General features: G+C 41.6%; 1 protein-coding gene across 2 annotated transcripts in view; it reads right to left on the reverse strand.

The window, feature by feature from the left end:
• Positions 1 to 569: 569 nt before the first annotated feature.
• ogfod1 (2-oxoglutarate and iron-dependent oxygenase domain containing 1) overlaps positions 570 to 21,618 on the reverse strand; it is a 36,657-nt gene continuing 15,608 nt past the window's right edge. The window contains exons 5-13 of one of the 2 annotated variants that reach the window (XM_078543996.1): positions 19,741 to 19,857; positions 17,972 to 18,063; positions 16,966 to 17,094; positions 13,745 to 13,858; positions 10,619 to 10,698; positions 7,561 to 7,859; positions 5,492 to 5,620; positions 2,573 to 2,631; positions 570 to 1,072 (exon numbers count right to left, since the gene is read on the reverse strand). In XM_078543996.1, the coding sequence (XP_078400122.1) occupies positions 911 to 1,072; positions 2,573 to 2,631; positions 5,492 to 5,620; positions 7,561 to 7,859; positions 10,619 to 10,698; positions 13,745 to 13,858; positions 16,966 to 17,094; positions 17,972 to 18,063; positions 19,741 to 19,857 (1,181 nt within the window). In that variant the 3' untranslated portion in view covers positions 570 to 910. Of the gene's footprint in view, positions 1,073 to 2,572; positions 2,632 to 5,491; positions 5,621 to 7,333; positions 7,431 to 7,560; positions 7,860 to 10,618; positions 10,699 to 13,744; positions 13,859 to 16,965; positions 17,095 to 17,971; positions 18,064 to 19,740; positions 19,858 to 21,618 lie in introns of those variants that run through there. The other variant, XM_078543997.1, reaches the window with a different exon arrangement.

A 21,618-nucleotide genomic window follows, 5' to 3' on the forward strand; every position in this document is an offset into this window, starting at 1 on the left:
CTGGGACAGGCAATTTTTTTTCTGTAGCATGGTTCGATGCAGACAATTTATCTGAATTCCCAATCTCAGAATAACAGTTCCTCTTGCTAATACTTACTTATATTTTCCACATCAATTATCTTTCCTGCAATTTCACGTTAATGAATGCCTAATATTGGATGTAGAATAAATCAAAGAAGCAGTTGTTGCCTTGACTACTCACATCACTTCCTGTAGCCCACTTCTAAGCAAAATTGGCAGAGGACTAGCAATAGGTCACCTACTCACCGTCTCAGCCAAGGACTGGTACATAGCAGAAATTCGGAGATAGAGAGAAAACAATATAAATTGGAAGGCACACCAGCAGAAAATACACCAAAAAAATCATAAGATTACATCATTACAAAAGTAAAGAGACATTAAAAGGAGCATCACTACACCTGCTGCAAAAGGCAATAACTTTACTGCCACGTTGAGTCTATGAAATGCTTGAAATTTAGAGGGCACCACCATGAGAAACTTACAACATACAAGCAAGATAGATGATTGTGAAGAGGGGCCAAATGCAAAGAGATAAAGGAAATTAAAGGTTTGATTCGCAATTATTACATAAATGTTTTTAATTCAAAAAACTAAAACTGTTCTAAAAATATTTTGATTACTATTATAGCAGACTGTTATGGCAATTGAGACTTTAACACCAACCTCTCCCAGGCCAAATAAGTCTTTCTTCAAACATACAAACATCTGGCAAACTCAATAACAGCCCAGGCTAAGTACAGTAGTGATCTAACTGCCACAATCGTATATCAGATCTTAGAAGTGCACATACTACAAAAGCCTCTTCATCAGTAAGAGCATGTCATTCAGCATTTTGATATTTTATCCCACATCAGGTGCAAAGATTTAGTTACAGAAGGCAGATGTGCCATCACTCATAATACACAAAGGAAAAGTCCCAGAACCCATTTCTCTCATGTGTCTTCTTATACTGACTGATGCTTTGCTGGTTAATGTGTTTCACAAACTTCAGTGTTTCTTTATCTCGGTAGATCAAGGCCAAGGAGTTGTCTTCTGGGCAAAGGGTAAGTAACTGAAATGCAACACAAGCTGTTAAAAACGTTTTTATTATAATGAGTTAACACTTCATTTCTTCTCATCCTCCTCTCCTCAACTCCATACTTACACTTTGTCTTTGGTCAAGATGGGAGGCATATGACAACTCCCAGGCCTCGGGTGTTTTGCTGAGAGTTAATACCTTGCTGGTACGTAAACTGAGGACGTCCTGGGTGATTCACTATCTACATTTTGCTCCGTTCCCTTATTGGAGTACTGGACCTTCATTTAGTATCTCCTCAGGGTGACATGGCCCCTGTCTCACTGAGTTGGCTAAAGATTCAATGTATGGAATCTTTCCACACCACTGCAGGCACCAATTAGGGATTTGGGGCATTTAAGGGCACCACCCTTCCTCCCCAAAAGCTTATGGTACCATTAATATTGTAAAACATTTCAGGGTCTTCATGCAAGTCCAAATTCTCCACTTGGGAAGAATGGGTATGTTGCTAGTGGTCACTGTCAGTACCATTCACTGATTGCTGCTTTGCAAACCCAAACACAAACGGGGAAACAGGCAGCTTTAATTTGCCAATATGCAGAATTCCATGGTTGCACATAAGTTTGTTTTTGGAATGCCTGCTGTTATTGGACGAGGCTCATTAAAATGAAATAAGTAAATTATATTGTTGGGCATTTCTGCACATCAAAATCATAAGTTTCTGACTATAAGTAAGTGGTATTCCACTTGGGTTACCAGACTGCTTGAGATTATTAATTTATTGTCTATTACAATCTAACATAAGTGCAGAGAAAGATGAGAAAAGAACACATGGCCCTTAAAGCTCATACTTCTGGGGTTCCAAATCACCCAAGTTAGCATTCAATTGCATTTTGAATGTCGCAATGTCTTTATGGTCATTGTATGGCAAATTATTCTAAATATTTATCATTTTTTGATCAAGGTTTTTTCTTCCTACCTGCTTTAAATTTACTTTTTACTCATTTAAAATGACACTGTCTGATCCCACTGCCCTGACTTACCTTGGACTAGCATTATGGGTTTCTTTAGCATTCAACACTTCACATATCCTCATTGAGGTCACCACTTAACCTTCTTCAAGTTGCACCTGACACTTGGAGGTACTCCAGGCAGGCACATCAGTGCAATACTGAAGGACTGCTACATCATCGGAGGGGCTGTCTTTCCGATGTGCCCATGTACCTTCTCAGATAGATGTTAAAGATTCCATTGCATGATTTTGAAAAACATCAAGGGATTTCTCCCTGGTGTCCCAGTCAATATTTATCCCTCAACCAAAATTTCCAAATCTGATTTCTGGCTATTATCACTGCTGGTTGAGGGAGTTTCTGTGCACAAATTGGCTGCCGAATTTCCTATGACTACCCTTAAAAATTACTTCATTGACTGTAAAGTGCTTTAGGGTGTCCAGAGATCATGAAAAGTGCTATATAAATGCATGTTCTTTTTTCTTCTTTCTTCACTGAATTGCACTTGAATAAGCTTAGAGCATACCTCTTCATCTTCCTCCTTAGCAATATATGAAGTAACACCACCAAATTCATCATTCCAGCCTAAAACAGAGGAAAAGATACATATTGACATTCCTAATCAACTCCCTTTCTGATGACTTCTGATGCCATAGTTTCCTCTTCCATACAATAGCAGGTCAACCATTGGGATTTCAAACAGCTGCATCCCATGATTATTAGGCAGGATACTAGTTTCACAAAGACAAGGCAGGCTCTTGAGAATTATTCACCCCTCCTTGTAATAGACTATTCTCCATTACTAACCACAGCACAACTATGCAAATCATCCACTTAATGCAGTGGCAGTCAATTTAAACCTAATGCAATACAGTTTCCTGGAACGATATATTGTGGAACCAACTAGGGATAAAGTTATTTTAGATCTAGTATTGTGCAATAAAGCAGGCTTAATTAGTAATCTCACGGGAAAAGATCCTCTGGAAAAAAGTGATCATAATAAAATTGAATTCATATTAAGTTTGAAAGTGCCATTCTCCAGTTCCAAACAAGAATCTTAAATTTAAACAAAGTCAAATTCATAAAAATGAGGGGAGTAAGGTTGATTGAGTAAATAGATTAAAAGGTATAGTGGTAAATAAACAGTGGGAAACATTTAAAGAAACAACTATAAACATTCAACAAAAATACATTCCATAAAAAACAAAAACACAGCAAGAAAGATCCATCCGCAACATACTAAGGAAGTGAAGGATAGTACCAGGTTTAAAGGAAAAGCTTATAACATTGCAAAGAATAGTAACAAACCTAAGGACTGGAGTGTTTTAGAAACCAGCAAAGGATGACCAAAATGTTGACAAAACATGGAAAAGTAGAATGAGAGTAAACTATTCAGAAATATAAATGCAGATTCTAAGAGCTTTTATAATGTATACAAAAAGGTGAGTAACTAAAGTAAACGCTGGTCCCTTGGAGGCTGAGGCAGGAAAATTCATGGGGAATGAGAAAATGGCAGAGGTGTTGAACAAATATTTTGGGCATGATTTTTCAATAGCACCCTGACATCTAAAACATTTCTGATTCCGAACTACATTCTGACAACGAAGCAGTCCAGAGTCCCAGTATTCCCCAAAGTTGGCTCTAATTGGCTGGAGGATGGGTTTAGTGGCCAATTAGTGGTGGCAGGCAGAAAGAGGCAGAAGACTAAAATGCAGACCCGATTTAAAGGCATGACAGCAGCCATCACTGTGGCAGCTCAATGGAAGGCTGAAGTCAGCAGGAGGAGAGGTAGAGGCCTGGCACTCGTGGCAGGGCTGTCCCAGGGTTTTGCGACACTGCCCTGGAGATCATGCTGAAAACTGTGCACAAAAGGCGAGGCTTCTTCCTGGAGGGGAGGAGGAGATGGCCAAATTAAGCATGCCTGCTGGAGGTGGCAGAAGACGTGACCAGCCGCAGTGTCATCAGGAAGACCTGGGTGCAATATCACAAGAGATTTTATGACCTTCTTTGTCCTGACCAAATGAGTGCAGCATGACACCCAGATGACAGGCCTCCAGGTCTGCAACCACCAGCAGATATGCCCACAGAAGAGCCTGAGGACACATGCTGCTGAACATGGGAGAAATGTATGTCCATGGTAATCTCTATTCCCATTTTGTTTCCTTTCACTTGGCAGATTTTGGTTTTTACTCTCATTTTTCTTTTTCTTTTGCACAGCAGCTGTTCATCATTCACACCTCCTCCAGACACATCTTTTGTTTTTTTACTTGTCCCATTGCTGTTCTCTATCACTCAGATCTTCCTGACCACACTGCAGCTGCTCACATGTTCTGCCACCTCCAGCCAAACCTGCATAGTTTGGCCGAGTAGCCCTGCACTACCAACTCTTTTGTCATTTAATCTCTCCTGCCTTCCAACCTTATCACAGACTTTCCTTTTTGTTCTTTTTCCACCTTCGCCCCTTTCACCCATTTAAAACCTGTTACATTTCTAACCTTTCCCAGTTTAGGTATAAGGTCACTGACCTGAAACGTTAACTATATCTCTCTCCACAGACGAAACTGATTTGCTGAATATTTCCTGCCTTTTCTTTTTCTATTTCAGATTTTCAACATCTGCAATATTTGGCTTTTGATGCTCTTTCCTAATGAGTTGTACTTTCACCAATTCTAGAAATCACACAGGTGATGGCAGCCACTTGGCCCATCTTAATTCACCCATCCAATGATGCTAAATTCTTCCTGTTTCAGCATTCAATTCTTTCTTAAAAGATCCCAGAGGTTTTCAATTCCACTTCCCTGTGATGTACATTGATCACTTTCCATGAGGAAGATGTTCCGACATCAGTCCTAAATTTGTGTCATATTTGTTCTATATTAAGGGTTAAGATGTTTGTTGCTTTGACATAGAGAACAATAAAGGTTATAATTACATTAAATATACTGCTGGACTGAGTATATTCACTTTCCTCTTAACGTTAATGTTGTTTTAAAGCCTGAGCCACACAGTCTGCTATTTTCTCTCACCCAATAGTCAAGGAGCTCATGTAACACATCATCCATATGGAGTACATTGATGTGGGCTTTTGGCTCAGCCCAAGTTTCACTATGTTCATTCACATATAGAATATGTACAGACACATCTGATTCATAAAAGATGCAAAGTTTGCAAATGGTAACAACCGGTCTCAACTAAATTCAAATATGCAGGTCAAACCAAAAGAAAATACAACTCTTCAGAATGGGTCCACTGAAATATAATAAAATCCGCATGGATCAGCAATACTTTAAGAGAAGCAGAATAGACTATTGCTCATTCTTTATTTCATTGTATCTCTACTTTTGCCAATTTTATTCCACCTCTCACATTTACAAGATTTTTCCTCACAACTCCACAAGTGGGTTAAGTAATTTGTTTCTGTCGGAATAAAGCCATCAGCTCCTACCTTCACATCCAAAGCACAACAGCAGGTCCAGAGCAAATTCTGAATTTTCCACATTGGTATCATGAATAAGTGTGTAGTATCCATTTCTCCAGTGTCGTAACTCCCCTCGGCAAACAGGAACACTAGGATCTGAAATGAACAAACATGATGAAAGCGCCTTCACAGTACCTTCACAGTCTTTAAGCTATTGCTTTTGAGCATCTGAAGAACCAAACATTGACTTGACCTGTTATTTTTAATTACACTATCGTATCTCCTTTTTTATTTAGTTTTCCTGGAACATTGACCAATTAACACGCAGGTGAGTTGGTCTTTGTCCAGTGTCAGTGGTACTCACATATACATGAGCGATCTACAGTGACATTTTCCAGCTCAGCGGGGAAGCTCTGGGTTTCTTGTCTCATTCTTCACCTGCACGCAACTCCCTCAGTCATATCATGTGGAAGCATGGGCATTGTTTCTAAATTATACCAATAACACTTAACTATGTACCACCAGGGCCAACTCCCAAGATATTGCTGTGCCTGCCACAGCAAATCCAAGGGAAATTTCCAGCAGTTCAACATTAAGACAGATGTCACCTTATTTGATTATTGCCAGCATCGGCGTACCTCCAACTCCATCAACTACCCTGGCTGCAAATTGAGATCAACACCAGTGATACATAATCTCAGTAGTTTGTTCAACCTTTGTTCAGTTTGTTGCCAAGACTGACGCGAGAACTACCCATTTATGCCCATACCTCACCTCCATTGCTACTAAACACTTCTCCATGTTTTCATCTAGTCGTGATCAATTTCTGAAACATTGGGGGCAATGTTAAACTAAACCACCGAACAAATTTTTTAAAGAATTCTTTGATGGGATGTGAGCATCGCTGGCAAGGCCAGCTTTTATTGCTCAGCCCTAATTGCCATTGGGAAGGTGGTGGTGAGCCACCTTCTTGAATCACTGCAGTTTATCTGTTGTAGGTACATCCATAGTGCTGTTACGAAGGGAGTTCCAGGACAGGTGTTGGATGTAACACACTCAGCACTGATTAATATTGGGCAGGACATGGTTACGTCCAATTTCATCAGTTTCCCAAAAGGCAGGTCAGGTTAAAATTTTCCTCAATGTCCACAACGGTCCCACCTGCTTCACAAACATCAGCTAATCAGGACTAAGGACTAATCTTCATGGTTTAGTACTACACTGGGACATGCCATTATCCACTTTGGTCACTGGAACAGCTTATCTGGATCATCTTAAATTAAACCATCCATTAAAACTCACAGTACTCAATTCTGTGCATGCAGGCATCTAAGAGTAGAGAATTAAGATGATGATTTTACTGGTCTCATTTCCAAAGTGGCTTCAAATATCAGTTCTGAACCCCTCATAGCAATCATTCACCTGCTAGAGTTTTAGAATGGTTTTCAGTGAAACTTACTTTTGGGACTGTTACCTGGCATCTCAACTTCCTTTGGTCCAACCTTATCACCCTCTTTTCTCCCATCATCTTCTGTTGATTCAGATTTGTTTCTTTCTTCAGTGCTCAGCCCTAATTGCCATTGGGAAGGTGGTGGTGAGCCACCTTCTTGAATCACTGCAGTTTATCTGTTGTAGGTACATCCATAGTGCTGTTACGAAGGGAGTTCCAGGACAGGTGTTGGATGTAACACACTCAGCACTGATTAATATTGGGCAGGACATGGTTACGTCCAATTTCATCAGTTTCCCAAAAGGCAGGTCAGGTTAAAATTTTCCTCAATGTCCACAACGGTCCCACCTGCTTCACAAACATCAGCTAATCAGGACTAAGGACTAATCTTCATGGTTTAGTACTACACTGGGACATGCCATTATCCACTTAGGTCACTGGAACAGCTTATCTGGATCATCTTAAATTAAACCATCCATTAAAACTCACAGTACTCAATTCTGTGCATGCAGGCATCTAAGAGTAGAGAATTAAGATGATGATTTTACTGGTCTCATTTCCAAAGTGGCTTCAAATATCAGTTCTGAACCCCTCATAGCAATCATTCACCTGCTAGAGTTTTAGAATGGTTTTCAGTGAAACTTACTTTTGGGACTGTTACCTGGCATCTCAACTTCCTTTGGTCCAACCTTATCACCCTCTTTTCTCCCATCATCTTCTGTTGATTCAGATTTGTTTCTTTCTTCAGTGCTAGAACATGTGTATTCATGGCCATCAGACTCCTTCACTTCATCCTCATCATCATTATTATCTGAGGTTGCGAGGAAATGCAGTTTTAAGCCAGTAAAATTGGATAGAAGCAGGAACATAGCCTCAGAACAAAACAGCTTCATACAGTTGGCAAGAATGTCAGGGAGGCCATCTTCCTCTGCGTGATCATAGCATCTATAAAACAAAGAAGTAATATCACAGTACCTGTTACATACCAGAAAAATAAAAGGACCAGATATTGGTTCCTCAACACTGACAAGGTTTGTCATTCATTTCAGTGGTACAGTGGAATCTGTCATATCTCTGAAGTCTGAATATACTTCAACATCAACTGGGCTTCTCACATGTATCAGTACTTAAAGAACCAGTTATATAACTCAACATCAGAATATATCAAGTACACTGGGGAAGAGGATGCAGGCTGAGGCTGGGCCTCCAGTTGAGGTCTAATGAGGATGGGTATAAGGCAGCAGTCAGACCACAAGCATGGCAAACTATAGCATGGAGCGGGGCAGAATCAGGCTGGGAGGGGGAAGGCTGCCTGCAGAGTCAGGGTGGAGCAGAGATGCTGGTGGAAGATCAAAAGTGGACACACTGTTTTCACGGCTGTCAATGTGATTGGTCCCTGTTAATCACACTACATACAATACCACATGACTATCACAGGCCAAATGGCAAGGCCCAAAGGACACACAAACATGATATGGTGCAGCCACATTTTCACAAAGTGATACGATTTTAAAAATAATAGATGAGATAGAAAATTTCCCCACCATAACCCAACTGCTTTAAGCAAAAGCTTGAGTTTGCTTCCCATAGGGTCTGTAAAGTAACAAAATGTTTTTGGAGAGAAGCACCAATGTGTTATAGCAACAATGCATGGTGCTGCTGAGCAAAGACAAAGGTGCTCAGTTGTACAAAACTCATCATCCATACTGTTGTGAGGAATGAAAAAATAAAAAGAGGGAGGCCCATAATACAACCCTATAAATCAGCAGGCAGGACCTGTAATGCCCATCTTCTTTGCATGTGGATAAAAAAAGGTTTGATAGAAATATTGAAAAAAGGTTTAATATTTTTGTATTTACTTGTAGTGCAAATAATAGCTTTGTTTCCCTAAAACAAGAAAGTGTCGTGACATTCACAGAATCACAGTGCAGAAGAGACCCTTTGGCCCATCAAGTCTGCACCAACTGTCGCGGAAAAACGGAGTGAACACTCAGAACCCAGAGGTTTGTCTAGGAAGTCTTTATTAAAGTCGTGATATCACAGAGAGCCTAGTCGCATACAACGGAGCGAACCAGTCTCTGCCTAACACCTCTTTACACACATAGATATAGCAAAAGGTTCGTGACAGAAACTTGGGCAATTACAATAGTTTCAAATGGTTTCAAAAGATAGCGATCAGTGTTAATGGTTTAACGATTAGACAGGGCAATGTCAATGGTTTAGCAAATAGACAGGACAATCTCAATGGTTTAGCAAATAGACAGTGATAATTGGTTACATATCCTGGGCAATGCACACACACAATAGTTTTTTCCCTTAGATTTTGCCACCGTATCTGACATCCGGAGCCCCTTAGTCTGGGAAGGTAGCACTGGCCCTTTATTTGCTAATTTATGTGCTGGCTGCGTGACTGTTTGGGGACAGTCTACAGTAAATTACATTATACATGTATTTTAAGTTTATTTCTCTCACAAATATGGGTGTATTTTATTTATTTCACAATTGTACGTGTATTTTATTTCACTCACAATTGTACGTGTATTTTATTTCATTCACAATTATATGTGTATTTTATTTCATTCACAATTATACATGTATTTTATTTCATTCCCAATTACACACGTATTTTATTCCTCCACACCGACACATGAAAAACACCTGACCTACCTACCTAATCCTATTTACCAGCACTTGGCCCATAGCCTTGAATGTTATGATGTGCCAAGTGCTCATCCAGGTACTTTTTAAAGGATGTGAGGCAACCCGCCTCCACCACCCTCCCAGGCAGTGCATTCCAAACCGTCACCACCCTCTGGGTAAAAAGGTTTTCCTCACATTCCCCTAAACCTCCTGCCCCTCACCTTGAACTTATGCCCCCTTGTGACTGACCCTTCAACTAAGGGGTACAGCTGCTCCCTATCCACCCTGTCCTTGCCCCTTATAATCTTGTACACCTCGATCAGGTCACCCCTCAGTCTTCTTTGCTCCAACAAAAACAACCCAAGTCTATCCAACCTCTCTTCATAACTTAAATGTTTCATCCCAGGAAACATCCTGATGAATCTCCTCTGCACCCCCTCCAGTGCAATCACATCTTTCCTATAATGTGGCGACCAGAACTGCACACAGTACTCCAGCTGTGGCCTCACCAAGGTTCTATACAACTCCAACATGACCTCCCTACTTTTGTAATCTATGCCTCGATTGATCAACGCAAGTGTCCCATATGCCTTTTTCACCGCCCCACTAACATGCCTCTCTGCCTTCAGAGATCTATGGACACACACACCAAGGTCCCTTTGTTCCCCAAAACTTCCTAGTGCCATGTCGTTCATTGAATATTTGTCAAATTACTCCTTCCAAAGTGTATCACCTCACACTTTTCAGGGTTAAATTCCATCTGCCACTTATCGGCCCATTTGACCATCCCGTCTATATCTTCCTGTAGCCCAAGACACTCAACCTCGCTGTTAACCACCCGGCCAATCTTTGTGTCATCCGCCCAATCTTTGTGTCATCTGCATTGCCATTCTCTTCTGTTCCAGGTTTAGACTTCCTGGATTTTTTAGCATAATGTATTCCCTGCTGCATCTATGCTGCAGTTGCTACTTCATAATGCATACTGTCGGTTAACTGTGCCTTTAATCACTCCACAGTTATAATATCCATAGACTCCAATCTTCTGAGTTCGGAGATCCACCTACCTCTTGTTGGCAGGTCCTCTTCTCTCCCATTTAATATCTGAGCTGTGTAAAGCCTCACAAACCATCTCAAACTTTTCTTTCTGCGCGATTGGAGGAAAATGTTAGTGTTATAGTTGCACTCTGGAGTGCCAACACAGCAAAGCTAAGTCAATTTATATGGCAGATAGAAACAAACCATTTACTCCATCTAATAGTGCGCGGCTCATGTATTTGTTGGTATCAACTGAATACATATTACATAGCTGTATGGCTCACATACATCTTGGTGTCAGCTCCCTTGCATGTACAGTACATATCAAATTTAAAAAAAAGCACTCCAATATGGGACCATGTAACATGTGCCTTGATGCTAAGTCCGCACCATTTACTGGTAAAAGGGAATAATGTGCTCCTAATACAGTGCAGCTTCAAGTCTCAGCGACAAGTTCTGTACAAACATGATGTAAGCTGGTATATAAGAAGCTATAGCAGCCCGTTCACTAAAAGATTTAATGTAACATAAATCAAGCACCACAAGATGCAAGACAGACTATTAGGTTTCCATGTTTCTTGCTAAGATCTAACCAGATTTTTCTAACCTTTTAGTACGAAGCCAATGATACAGTTTGGATTTTTACCAGCACCTGTTTCTCATGCTGTGTGGCATGGTTTTAGGCAGAGTAAAGAATGGAATGAAACAGGGCTGTGTCCTAGCCACCACTCTGTTTGGTATCTTCTTCTACATGTCTTCCCTCCAGTTACAAAAGGAGTCCACTTGCAACTAGGTCAGATGGTAATCTACAATCTATCAAGACTGAAAGCAAAGACAAAAATACATTGTGCCTGATCAGGAAACTCCTCTACACTGATGATGCTGCACTAGTCGCCCACACAGAAACTCATCTACCAAGACTCATGGACTGCCTCTCCCACACCTGTAACTTGTTCTCCCTGACTATAAGCGTGAAGAAAGCCGTGGTCCTGGGACAAGATATTGCATCTCCACCCCTGATCACACAAAATAAAACCCCACTGGAAGTGGTTAGCAAATTCTGCTAACTTGGGTCCACAGTGACAGGCAATCTGTTCCTTGGTGCAGAGTGCAATACACTCATAGGGAAAGCAGCTATCACCTTTGGCCAACTCACAAAACATGCATGGGATAACACCAAGCTGACCCTTCAGACCAAGCCAAAGGCTTATAAAGCCTATGTTCTCAACACCTGTGAAGCACAAGTGACTTACAGTTACCAGGAAAATAAGATCAATAATTTCCATCTTTACTGTCAGCGGCAAAATCATGAATGCAAGAGTCCTCTCAGAGGCAGAGCTCTGAGTGTGTTGACACTATTCGAACAGAGGTAGCTTCGATGGATCGGACACGTCCGCAGGATGAAAGACGGTTGCAAATCCAAGGACCTTCTGTACAATGAGGTGGCCAAAGTCAGACAACTTATGGGCCATCCAAGTCTCTGCATCAAGCATGACATGAAGACCCTAAACATCGGCTATTGCATCTAGGAGTCAATAGCTGGTGAAAGATAGGATTGGCAACCTACTGTGGGCTAGCATGTACCATCACAATGACCACTAGCTACAGCAGCTTGGCAACAAGCGCCAACACTAAAAACAACACCCCACAATGTCACTTGGCAGCTTGATGCACAGCGCTTGTGGCAGAACCCTTGCCTCTCAAGGATTGGGCTTCATAGTCATGAGCAAAGGTGTGCCAAATGAAGACACTCGACTTAAATGGATTGTTTGCTCTGTGTCCATCACTCGTAAATGGAAGGATACCAACACAAATTTCTCAGGCAATTGTTTCAGGAGTTTTCACAAGCAGAAAACAAGTTACAACCTAAAACTAGCCTCTACTGCATAGCCCAGGACTAACAGTTAACCAATGATCATGCTAAACTCCTGAAAATTAAGATGATCAGGCCACTTACAGGAGTTATTGATGGCACTATACTGACAAGGTGTCTATAACAGTGTTAAATTAATTACAAGCTCAAAGAACTGAAACCTTCTTTAAAGTGTCATCTTTGTTAGAAGTGTAGCAAACTGCTCAATGTGCTGGTTATGACTTTGCCTGTTCTTCCACCTCTGGGAATCAGGTTATTTAGGAGAACTTTCGTATACAGCGCCTTTCATCATCTCAAAAAGTCCCAAAGTGCTTTACAACCAATGAAGTACTTTTGAATTGTACTCGTTGTTATGAAGCGAAACTTGGCAGCCAATTTGCACACAGCAAGTTCCCAGAAACACCAATGAGGTAATGACAAGATAATCCGCCTTGTAATGCTGGTTAATGGATAAATTTTAGCCAGGGTATCAAGAGAATTCCTCTGTTCTTCTTGCATTCAATTGACCAGGAAGATGGGCCCTTGATTTAATGTCTCATCTGTAAGATGGCATCTCTGCACACTGCAAAGCTCCATTAATACTGCACTGGACTATGAGCCTAGATTATGTGCGCACGTCTTGAAACTTTCTGACTCAGGTGAGAGTACCAAGAGTGAGCCAAGACTGACACTTTAAATACATCTGAGCACTAGTTTAAGCTGTGCAAAAATTTTTTTGAGTATTGTGAATATTTCCACTTTTTGAATTGCCATGAGATGGAGCGGGTATCCTTCTTTATTAAGGAGTTTAGCATGATCAGAAGAAATGAATGCTATTCTATGTTGGTGGGTCTTTAAGCTTAATCTAAACAGAATCTGAATTCTACCATATAACCCTGGAACAGGACTCTTCTCCCTTAAGTATCATGTCTATAACAATCTGTCTGCCTTGATACATGGTTTCCAAATGTCAAGCTAGCTTTCAGTGCCTATGTTTCTTTTTTTTTTAAATGTATGACTCCAGTGGCAGCTTTTAGCCTAAACAAAAAAAGCCCTCTCTTTCCTCACTAGGGCTGAATTCACTATCATGCAGTACATCTGTATATGAAACATATCACAAAAAAATCAGCAGTGAATAGAAGCGGACACCTCATGCTGACACTTGTACAAAGAAATGGATTAACTCCATGGGCCTTCCCATGGCAGTTCCCACTGAACCACACCATTTTCCTATTCATGTTCCACAAGCATTTTTTAAAGGGCTCTTGCCTTTCAACCAAATTAATCTCAACTGAGTTTTCACCTTGAAAAAGTTCCTTAGAAGTATCTCTGATTTCTCCTCAAACTCATCCTGGACATGAACTTGAGTTGACACATCCAGGTAAATTGGATTGATCCAGTCATAAAGAATTTCTTCCTGAAACATAACAAAAGGAAGCAAATATATTTCATCTAATTGGTATCACTGCAATACTAAGATCATCAGCTTCCTGCTCTGTTCCAGCATAGCACTGGTTCTGTGCTCCAATTAGGTATTTAATCCTAAGATTTGGAATTCTCTGTCCCTCTTATCTGTTCCTCTTCAATTAAGATGTTTCTTAAAATCTCCCTCTTTGACTGAGGTCTTGATCACTTGTCTTAATATCTCATTATACGGCTTAGGGTTGAATTTTGTTTTGTAATGTTCCTGTGAAGCACCTTGCAGCATTTTATTACGTTAAAGGTGCTATATGAATGGAAGATCTTGCTATTGGATGTTCTTTCTGCCACTACATGACAGCCTACTCCTGCTAACTTCAGAAATGTTCTCACTTAAAAACAACTAAATAACAAAGCAAAATGACAATGTGGTGCGAAAAGTTTTTTTAATTATCTGATAATTAGACTGTATCCTGTTATTGGAATAATGGACTAGATTTAATGGAAACGACCGGGGTCCCACCCACCGGCTGGACAGCCGGTGAGAACCCAGCTTTAGCACCACGTTCTTTTTTTAAAAATTAATTTATGGGATGTAGGCCTTGCTGGCTAGGCCAGCATTTATTGCCCATCCCTAATTGCCCTTGAGAAGGTGGTGGTGAGTTGGCTTCTTCAGCCCTTGCAGTCCATGTGGTATAGGTACACTCACAGTGCTGTTAGGGAGGGAGTTCCAGGATTTTGACCCAGCAACAGTGAAGGAACGGTGATATATTCCAAGTTAGGATGGTGAGTGGCTTGGGGGGTAATTTCCAGGTTGTGGTGTTCCCATGTATCTGCTGCCCTTGTCCTTCTAGATGGTAGAGGTCGTGAGTTTGGAAGGTGCTGCCCAAGGAGTCTTGGTGAGCTTCTGCATTGCATCTTTTAGATGGTATTCACTGCTGCCACCATGCATCGGTGGTGGAGGAAGTGGATGTTGGAGCTGGTGGATGGGGTGCCAATCAGATGGGCTGCTTTGTCCTGGATGGTGTCAAGCTTCTTGAGTGTTGTTGAAGCTGCACTCATCCAGGCAGTTGGAGAATATTCCACTGGCAGTGGGCGGTGGCATAGTGGTATTGTCATTGGACAAGTATTACAGAAACCCAGGATAATGCTTTGCATCACCCCAGGAGTAGGGTGTGATGTAATGGCAGAACAAACATCCAATCCAGCAATGGTGGGAAGAGGCCCTTAAGTGGCAGGGGCAGGAACACCAGCCACAAGCCTTCCCTCCACAGACTTAATCTAGGTGGATACAGGAAGAAAGGGGGTTCCCACCCACCCAGGGGTCCCCACCCACCCATCACCTTGCTGCCCAATTAAATGTCCCCCCCATGAAATTCGCCATGGGGGAATTGCAGCCAATGATGCAATGGCTTTTTGTATTGGAAGTTGGATACTACACCATGTTGCACTCAGTTGCTGGTTGCAGCTCACGGAATGGTATAGGCAGAGACCTATGAGTAGGCTAATGGTTAGGATGCAGTTGTTGGAGACCATTTAGTCATGGAATAATCTGTGGTACAGGGATTCCATTTCCTTTGTTAGCAAAAAGAGTTACATTAAATAGTAAAACATAGTATTTAATAGAGCTTTATGTGGTGGAGATCCTCAGTGAATCTTCAAATTCTAAACTTAATGCAAAAATCAACAAGCACCCTTCAATCATATCTGAAACATTCCTACTAGCTCAGGATCAGGCTGTATCACAAGCTCAAAAATTGGAACTTGCATTGCAATTCACCAGAAGATTGTTTGGTTTATAGGGTTAAATTATGAGGACAGGTTGCATAAATATGTCTTATATTCCCTGGTGTATACAAGATTGAAGGGTGATCCAATTGAGATGCTTGAAATGTTAAGTGGGCTGAATAGGTTTGATACAGAGCAAGTATCGCCTCTGGTGAGGGAAATCAAGAATCGGGTTGGGGGTGGAGGGTGTGCTGGGGGCATGACCTTAAAATTCGAGCTAGTCTATTTAGAAGGGAAAACAGGGAGCAGTTTTTCACACAAAGGATAGTGGAATTCTGGAACTCCCCACCAAAAGGATGTGGATGATGGGTTAATTGGAATTTTAAAGACAGGGATATGTTTTTGTTAGATAAGGGTACCAAGTGATATAGGGCCATGAGGGGCACCTGGGGACATTTTATTACATTAAAGATACTATATAAATACAAGTTGTTGTTGTTATTGTTATGAATTATTGAAATGGCAGACCAGGCTCGAGAGGATAAATGACCTATTCTTGTTCCTAAAAACAAAAAGCTAAAAGCTACTGCGGATGCTGGAAATCCAAAACAAAAACAGAATTACCTGGAAAAACTCAGCAGGTCTGGCAGCATCGGTGGAGAAGAAATCAGTTAACGTTTCGAGTCCTCACGACCCTTCGGCAGAACTGAGTATAGTTAGGAGAGAGGTGAAATATATATTTAGACCAGCTTATATTTCACCTCTCTCCTGACTATACTCAGTTCTGCCGAAGGGTCGTGAGGACTCGAAACGTTAACTGATTTCTTCTCCACCGATGCTGCCAGACCTGCTGAGTTTTTCCAGGTAATTCTGTTTTTATTCTTGTTCCTTATTTTTTAGAAATATTTTTGATGAATTTTACATTGATTTGAGCAGTTTGGATAACCATTGTTGCTATCAAGCACTCACAGATAAGGTATAACACAGGTTAGACACAGAGCAAAACTTCTCATACTCTGGCCAACAACAAACCTCTGCCCCAGAAGATGAACCCCTGCCACATCAGTTATGATATTTTCCATTTCCAATGTCAGCCGCTTTTGAGGCCTTTCTAACGAATGACAATTGCCAAATGATGGGTACGTTGATACAGTGGTTTATGCCCAAGATCATTTCATATATTAAACAGCTGAAATGAAGAGGAGACCTTTCTCATCCCATCTGTCTTGTACTGGATTGAAATCCAAGTCTCGGAGGTGAAATAGTAATACGAGATTCCACAACAGCACTCAGTTCCCATCCCCAAAAGCATGCTATTTTAATCAGGGTGAAACTTTAGTGCGCTGATTGTGGACAAGATGTAGAATCCAAACTTACATCACTTGCAATATGTGGGTGTCGGGGAGAAAGAGGTTCGATGTAACGAGGTGGCCTCTCCAATGATGGCCCATGGAACCAACCGCTGACAGAAAGGCGGCACTTTCCCTCTGACAGAACTTCAGAAACCTGGATAGGTAAAGTATGCAGAGCAGCATTAAGCATTGGATTCAGTCAGACATGTTATGCACTGCACTGAGAACAAGCTATTTACTGCTTTATTAAATCATATTTCAACAATGAATGCTTTTATAAATAGCAAACTCTCCCTTGTAATGAAAAAAACAATAGCAATTCCTAATATACCCTGCTACAAGGCACAGAAACCAAACCAGTGCATAAGGTGTTGATCCCACCTAATTTTTCAGTTCCATTTACAGAAAGGATGCGTTCCAATGGGCCAAGTAATGGAATGGTGTAACCTCCAACCCCTGTTTAATGGCTGGTGAAGTGGAGGTGGTGCAAAAGGAGCTGAAAGTGAGAAGGGCAACCCTGCTTTCCACTCCAAGGTCCCCTTCCCCAAGTAAGAATTGCAACATGTCTTGAAAGAGGCAACACATTTGAGTGCACAGTTAACCACTAGCAGTTCCACACACTAAACGCGAGACTTCAGCTTCAGCATCTTTGCAACAGATGGCACAGCTCTGCATCTGGACCCAGAGCCTGCATCGTCAGTTCTACACAATTATTGCCAGGCAAAGGATGTGTCTCTGTCCATAAATGCGGATCAATACAGACTGCTTCAGGTGCAGCTAAACCTGCCTCTCATTCTTAATTCATGCTCTTTTCACATAAGTAAAGAGGGATTCACATTGGAAAACCCACAGTCATAATGTTATGGACATACAAAAAACTTAGCAATGCCAGATCACTTGGCAGAAAACATCCTGACCTAATAAACGGAAACAAGAGCTAAATAGTCTCTATTTTATTCTGCATAACTTCATCGTTCACGTGCCACAAATTGTTATCACTCAGCTTATCCTGAATTTTGTCACATCAGTACCTGATGGTGAGACACAGGGGAAACCTCAAAGAAAACTAATGTGTTCCATGACGGAGTTAGTGACTTGGCGATCTGCTGAGGCTGATAATGTTCTGTAAAAGACAATTAATTTAGTTACATAATCATAAATCTAAAATTCCAGGGTCATGCATGTAGGGTAAATTTATTTAATTGCTAGTTATAAAAGGCAATATAATTTTGCACCCATTTTACATTAGAATCATCAAGTTAAAGCCTCCATCCATCCCCCACTTCCAAATCTGCCCTAACTTGAACTAGAGATTGCAAGTGAAAGAAAAGAAATCTAACCCACTGCATCATCTAGTTCTGCATCAGGCAGTGGAAATTTTCAGCCACAATGCAGAACTGAGATTCAAGTTGGATTTCAAGTCATTGTCAGAGTTCTCATCAAGTTTTTCACCCATCCGACATTCAAAAGAGCAGACCTTAATCTTTGAAACCCCAGCTGGGTTAATAGGAGAAGAAAAAAAAGGGAGGCTTTCTGACACAATTCCATGCGTAATAGACAGCAGCATTCTAATTTTCCACATGAGATTCCCTTACTTATTGTGGAAGAATAAAATACATCTACAGGTCAACTAAGGGTTAAACAGTTAGCACCATAGTGGAATACTACAGCACAGTTCCCTCTCTCGTTAGCACCATAGTGGAATACTATAGCACAGTTCCCTCTTTTGTTCTAGCAGGCACACCTGCAGCTGCCAGCTAATTGAGCAGGAGGGGAGAAAGGGGAGTGTCATGGGCAGGCTTCCTGGAGTCCTTGAGACGGGGCTGGGATGTCTGCCCCCAACACAAGGAGACAGGATCAAGCAATGGTCATCTGTTCTCTAGAGTGTACACCCCCTAGCACTAAAGATAAGGTCAAGCATGGTTACCTATTCTCTGTCTCACTTTTTATTACTACGTGAGCTTCCCCCAATATCCTGTATAGTCATAAACTTAGAATAGACTAATTGTGTGACAATGATTCTCAATGTAATTGATCATTGAAAGTTAGACAGTCTTAGCACCTTCAAGCTCTTTGATATGTACAACCTCTACTATAAATATGTGTGTGCTCTGATGCTTCCTCAGAGTGTCAGCTAGCTCCATTGTATGCTGCTGGGCTCTCCGTGATATCACGATTTAATAAAGGCTTCCGAGACAAACATCCTGGGTCTGAGTGTTCACTCCGTTTTCCGCGAGTGAACACTCAGACCCAAGAGGTTTGTCTCGGAAGCCTTTATTAATCGTGATATCATGGAGAGCCCAGTAGCATACAAGGTAGCTAGCTGACACTCTCCGTGATATCACGATTAATAAAGGCTTCCGAGACAAACCTCCTGGGTCTGAGTGTTCACTCCTATTTCCGCGACACTTATAATGACCAGCCTATGTTTCCTCATTTTAATTTGGCCTGTCACAATAGTAATTTTAATTCTGAGTTCCACCATTAGAAACTGAAGCCTGCAAGATCCATTTATCCTGCTGTAGCCTCACTGTCCATAAACACCAAAATCCTACCAATAGCATTAAGGCGCAGTGCTAGCATGTACATGGAGGCACTGTGTTAACACAATGGTTATGCCCAGTATCCAGCATTGTACCAGGATGTTCATGTCAATTGTCCTTAATTGTGACTTCAAGTTTGACACAAAACTAATGTCCACAACTATGCTGAGTGTCAGATTAACACATCCCGGGTGGAAGCACTAATTAGTCAGGGCTAAAGCTGGAACATGCAATTATCTTTAGTTAATCCTACTCACCATCTGCACCATAAAGGTCCAAAGTGCCACCGTCACTTGTTCTCCACTCAGGAACAAGATACAGGATGAATGCTATTCTCCGCCCTTCTAACTCATCATCGTGACAGAGCAACACATCTGCAACAGCATCAGACTTAAATTTCAGCACAGCTTGAGCATTTCATTTTCAGTTTAACAATTTTGACTGATGTGCTTATGGATTTTTGTAAAAATGTGTTCCTCTGGGGCTCTGCTGATGGCTTAGTGAGTAACATCCAACATCCTGTACACCAAGCAACACAGGTCAGGCAGGTACTAGACTCCATCACTGATCTGCATTGACTTCGCTGATCCTAGCAATCATTGCTGTAGGAAGACTACAACAAATTGTCCTCATCCAATTCAATGGCGCATGCCGCAGAGTGCACATGCGATAGCAGTCTGCATTCAGCTGTGATGGCTCTATGGTCAAATACCCTGTTAATACTAGACACCTGTCTCATGTGAAGGAGCTTTGCGCAAAACAATGGATAGTTGTCAGCACCCGTGGAACACATTTGGCAGGGTGAAGAATGCTTCTTACAAAGAAAATAGGAGCAGGAGTAGGCCATTTGGCCCTTCAAGCCTGCTCTGCCATTCATTATGATCATGGCTGATCATCCGACTCAATAGCCTGCTCCCGCTTTCTCCCCATATCCTTTGATCCCTTTCACCCCAAGAGCTATATCTAACTCCTTCTTGAAAACATACAATATTTTGGCCTCAACTACTTTCTGTGGTAGCAAATTCCACAGGCTCACCACTCTCTGGATGAAGAAATTTCTCCTCATCTCAGTCCTAAATGGTCTACCCCATATCCTCAGACTGCGACCCCTGGTTCTGGACTCCCCCACCATCAGGAACATCCTGCCTGCATCTACCCTGTCTAGTCCTGTTAGAATTTTATAGGTTTATATGAGGCCCCCCTCATTCTTCTGAACTCCAGCGAATATAATCCTAACCGACTCAATCTCTCCTCATATGTCAGTCCCGCCATCCTAGGAATCAGTCTGGTAAACCTTCGTCGCACTCCCTCTATAGCAAGTACATCCTTCCTCAGATAAGTAGACCAAAACTGCACACAATATTCCAGGTGTGATCTCACCAAGGCCCTGTATAATTGCAGCAAGACATCCCTGCTCCTGTACTTGAAACCTGTGGCTGTGAAGGCCAACATACCATTTGCCTTCTTTACTGCCTGCTGCACCTGCATGCTTACCTTCAGCGACTGGTGTACGAGGACACCCAGGTCTCATTGCACATTACCCTCTTTCAATTTATAACCATTCAGATAATAATCTGCCTTCCTGTTTTTGCTACCAAAGTGGATAACCTCACATTTATCCACATTATACTGCATCTGCCATGCATTGCCCACTCACTCAGCTTGTCCAAATCACACTGAAGCATCTCTGCATCCTCCTCATAGCTCACACTCCTACCCAGCTTTGTGTCATCTGCAAATTTGGAGATATTACATTTAGTTCCCTCATCTAAATCATTAATATATATTGTGAATAGCTGGGGTCCCAGCACCGATCCCTGCAGTACCCCACTAGTCACTGCCTGCCATTCGGAAAAAGACCCGTTTATTCCTACTCTGTTTCCTGTCTGCCTACCAGTTTTCTATCCATCTCACTACGCTACCCCCAATCCCATGCACTTTAATTTTACACACTAATCTCTTATGTGGGACTTTGTTGAAAGCCTTCTGAAAGTCCAAATAAACCACATCCACTGGCTCCCCCTCATCAACTCTACTAGTTACATCCTCGAAAAATTCCAGTAGATTTGTCAAGCATGATTTCCCTCTCGTAAATCCATGCTGGCTCTGTCCAATTCTGCCACTGTTTTCCAAGT

The sequence above is a fragment of the Cetorhinus maximus genome, chromosome 6 (assembly GCF_964194155.1).
Source record: "Cetorhinus maximus chromosome 6, sCetMax3.hap1.1, whole genome shotgun sequence".
Classification (NCBI taxonomy): domain Eukaryota; kingdom Metazoa; phylum Chordata; class Chondrichthyes; order Lamniformes; family Cetorhinidae; genus Cetorhinus; species Cetorhinus maximus.